Source organism: Sinocyclocheilus rhinocerous, unplaced genomic scaffold (genome assembly GCF_001515625.1).
Source record: "Sinocyclocheilus rhinocerous isolate Xijiao unplaced genomic scaffold, SAMN03320098_v1.1 scaffold662, whole genome shotgun sequence".
Lineage (NCBI taxonomy): Eukaryota > Metazoa > Chordata > Actinopteri > Cypriniformes > Cyprinidae > Sinocyclocheilus > Sinocyclocheilus rhinocerous.
The window spans coordinates 1,276,834-1,281,005 of NW_015639782.1; the positions used below are offsets into that span (position 1 = coordinate 1,276,834).

Genomic DNA, 4,172 nt, shown 5'->3' on the forward strand with positions numbered 1-4,172 from the left:
CACCTCTCTCCCCAGTCTGGCATGAACGGCTCGAATAGTTCCTGTATCAAATGAAGGCCGCCTTCTGAAACACGAAATGTGCTGTGATTGGTTAGCTGGGCCAGTGTGTGTTGTGATTGGTTAGCTGGGCCAGTGTGTGTTGTGATTGGTTAGCTGGGCCAGTGTGTGTTGTGATTGGTTAGCTGGGCCAGTGTGTGTTGTGATTGGTTAGCTGGGCCAGTGTGTGTTGTGATTGGTTAGCTGGGCCAGTGTGTGTTGTGATTGGCAGCACTCGTCGCCTGGTCGGGAAATGCCACTCCCCTTACCATAGCCGCCTGCGAGCCTCAGTGTAAATATTGCGTCAAAATCAAATAAATTTGAGCGTGATTTAAACCCAGATGATTGTAACCACTCTAAGTTCGTCTGCCTTTGGAAAGTTAGTGTGTCTCAGACATAGTGATAACACTCGTTTTCTTCTCTAGTGCAGCTCAACCAGGTCTCGTCCCATTCGTTGGTATTTGTGATATCACAAATCCCGGAAAATATGCGTTGTAGTCCAAACGAGTTGTTGTAGTTTTTGAAAAGTGATTTCTGTTAAATAAAATATCTCCTTTTGGAGTGGACTTTGAGCTTTGTAACTTTTATGCTCAAACAGCAACATTACAGACTAACTAAAGTTGAAAAAGTGAAAAAGCACAATAGGACCCCTTTAAGGTACTAAAATGTACCCTTTAAGGGTGAATAAGGTAAAAAAAAGGTCCCAGTGACAGCTTTTGTACCCTTTTCTGAGAGTGTGGTAATTCATAGTTTCCAGAATTCTTCAGAATAGTGCAATAGTACAATGATTTTTTTTTTTTACCTGACAGTAGTAAGATCAGGCAGACAGCAAAGAAATCAGGGTACTCTGCCAGGCCGGGCAAACTCATTTTGAAGTACATTTTGCAGAACTTTTCAATGTGGCCCCCTATAAGCTCATCAAATGTCCCACTCCATGCACGTGCCACACTAGAGGTCCCTGTCCCAACAGAATTTCAGTTTAGTTTGGAAAATTATATTTATTTGCTATTTAACTGATTTATAATATTGCCAAATCATAATTACCTATGACGTATGACAGAATGAGGTTCCATCCTGTGATGAAGGCCCAGAGCTCCCCCACGGTCACATAGCTGTACAGATAGGCTGAGCCCGTCTTGGGTACCCGCGCACCAAACTCGGCATAACACAGGCCGGCCATCACAGATGCCAGAGCAGCGATGAGGAAAGACACCACAATGCTGGGGCCAGAACTGCTTTTGGCCACCTCCCCAGCAAGCACATAGACACCGGCCCCAAGTGTACTTCCCACCCCGAGGGCAATCAGATCAACAGTGGAGAGACATCGGCACAGCTTGGACTCCTCCAGACAGTCCTGGTCCACATTCTTCCTTCTCACAAGGGAGCGGCCAAACGTGAGGCAATGTTCCAGCATTCTTCCTGTTAGCACAAACTGTCAAGATGTTTGTTTGTTTTTTGTTTTCAAGATGACATTTTTCTTTTCAAGTGAAAGGATACGATTTATTGTCCTTTTTATATTGTACATATTCATGATGACCCAGTATGTGTGGTGAACATTTCTGTAGATTTTTTGGCTAACGTTGTGCAAATGGGAAGAAAAAAATAAATGCACAATGTTACGATTCGATTCTGCAAGCGAAACGAAGTATTGCGAACCATAGTGGAGCTGAGGCATGTAAAAGAACACTGTATTATTCAATAACACTTTTGGCCTTTGTTCTCACTTGTACATGTCTGCAGTTTAAGCAGGTTTTAGAACTGCACAATGTACAATAATGTAAAAGCCTTAGGCATTATTGCATAATAGTGGGGTGAAGTGAATTTCATTTTGATAGGCGTAGGTTTTTGGCACATCGCTTATTGGCCAGTGTGCTTCTGTGCAATTAAAGAGTTAAGTTAGTAGTAAGCCATTGTCATCTTACAAGTTAATTGAATTTAAATGTTTGTTATAAATGTATATAGTATTATGAGTTTATATAAAGCAGACTGGCACATGTATATAAAATATTTAGACTTATATAAACTGAGGACAATACTAGACTCCTTGCACAATAAAAATTAGTCACATACACTACAGAGGTAATTAAAACCCTTTTAGCTGTTGTCATCATTAAATAGCTAAATAATATAATCATATATCTTTATACACTTTTCAAAGGTTTGGGATCAATATGATTTTAACTTAACTTTTACTCCGCAAAGACCCATTAAATTGATCAAAAGTGACAGTAAAAATATTTCTAATATTAAAAAAAATATTATTAATATTTTTGCAAAAAACATTAAGCAGCAAAAAATATTTTCAACGTTTATAATATTAAGAACCATTATTAATTATTGAGTACCAATAATAATTAAGTAGTAAATCATCATATTAAAATGATTTCTGAAAGATCATGTGACACTGAAGACTGGAGTAATGATGCTGAAAATTCAGTTTTTTGATCACAGGAATAAATTACATTTAAAAAAAATTTTTTAGAAAAGAGTTATTTTCAATTGTAATAATATTTCACAATATTACTAATTAATATTACTGTTTCACTGTATTTTTGATCAAATAAATGCAGCCTTGGTGACCATAGGAAACTTCTTTCAAAAAGATTAAAACATTTTAACAAGCCCAAACTTTTGAATAGTAGAATACATATTTTTATATACACACACACAAACACACTTACAGACAGTACATAGAACAATTTTAGGGATTTGTTTTTGTCTCATTTTGCATGTAAATGAGGTCGCAGACCAAAGTTGCGGTTAAGTTACTTCCTAAAGAACTTCTTTTACACATAAAAGACATTTCTATAAAAGATTTGGCACATTGTGGTGCGTGTGACCAAGTGGCTGGGCATTAGCATTACACTGTGTCTGCCTACAACCTGTGAAAGGTGTTAAGGAATCACACATGCAGAGCAGATTGACATGCATGAGGCTGTACATGTGAGCTGTAGCCCTGAGAGCTCATCATGATTAATTTGACAAGCAACTCTGAAGCTCAGTTACAGCACAACATATTTTATAGCTGAGCCAGACTTTATTCTGTCTTACTGTAATGAGTGAGTGGATATCATTAATACAAGTTTAATGAATTAATAGAAGCTGGTAAGAGTACAGACAGACTTTTGCACATGCAATGGTCATAGATTAACTTTTATACATTAGTCTGCTTTTAAAATGATATGTTTTCAATGGATCTGCTAAAAGTATTTGAGCATGTGTAAATGCACGTGAACAATTCAAAATTATCTAAAAGTATGTATTTGCACACAAAAACTAAAACTTACCACCTGATGAGAGACTGGCAGCTGTAGAATCGCCTTATGGACGTAATGCCTTACAGTTACATGCAAACACACACATACACGCCCCCACACACACACGCCTTTCAGGGATCTCCACTGATTTCTTAAAAAAGCTCACAGGCTCAGAGAGATCCAAGTCAGTCCTTCCCAAGTCCTGTCTCGAGTTTGCCCCTTCCTTCTTCAAGCTCAAATGACATGTCAGCCCACAACTGCACTAGTTTTACTGCCTACTTTACTCTGCTCGGGTTTGTCTTAACTTGCCCTGCCCCCTGTGAGGAGGGCTGGTCCGGCAGATGTGTGCTGCCCCAAAGAGGAGGAGAGACTTAGACTTCACACATGAGAGAGGCAATGCTAATTTCCCTATTCAATCAGGTCACCGGGTTTTTTTTAAAGCATGTTCTTTCTGGGAAAAAAAACAACAACTCTTGGCCAAGTAAGTCCCAGCTGCCAGTGCATTTATTGACCACTGATAAATGGTTAAGCAATTGACATTGACAAACATTGAGACAGACAGATCTGTTTGCCCAATGCAGTGTGGAAGAGTCACTAAAAGCATGGACACTGATGGGACAAAGAGGTCTGTCAAAGGTAAAGGGTTTTAATGGATGATTGTTTCCCTTATTTATAAGCACAGGGATACTGGGTCAGTTGGCCTCTCCAGAACTACAGTATAGTGATAATATAACAAATCTGAAAGACCGAGGTGATTGCCACTCAGAGCTGAATTTTAGTAACCGAGTCAAAAGTCGAGTTACTGAAAAGCTGAACACATATGCTTAAGAATTTTTTTTGGTCAAATTTGTGGGCCTAGTAACTAAATATAAAGAGCAA

General features: G+C 38.7%; 1 protein-coding gene across 2 annotated transcripts in view; it reads right to left on the reverse strand.

The window, feature by feature from the left end:
* The window catches only part of LOC107751934 (cationic amino acid transporter 2-like), a 16,659-nt gene extending 13,046 nt beyond the window's left edge, over positions 1 to 3,613 (reverse strand). The window contains exons 1-3 of one of the 2 annotated variants that reach the window (XM_016567718.1): positions 3,324 to 3,613; positions 1,081 to 1,455; positions 839 to 994 (exon numbers count right to left, since the gene is read on the reverse strand). In XM_016567718.1, coding sequence (XP_016423204.1) covers positions 839 to 994; positions 1,081 to 1,450 — 526 coding nt within the window. In that variant the 5' untranslated portion in view covers positions 1,451 to 1,455; positions 3,324 to 3,613. Of the gene's footprint in view, positions 1 to 838; positions 995 to 1,080; positions 1,469 to 3,323 lie in introns of both variants that reach the window. The other variant, XM_016567717.1, reaches the window with a different exon arrangement.
* Between the last annotated feature and the right edge of the window lie 559 nt (positions 3,614 to 4,172).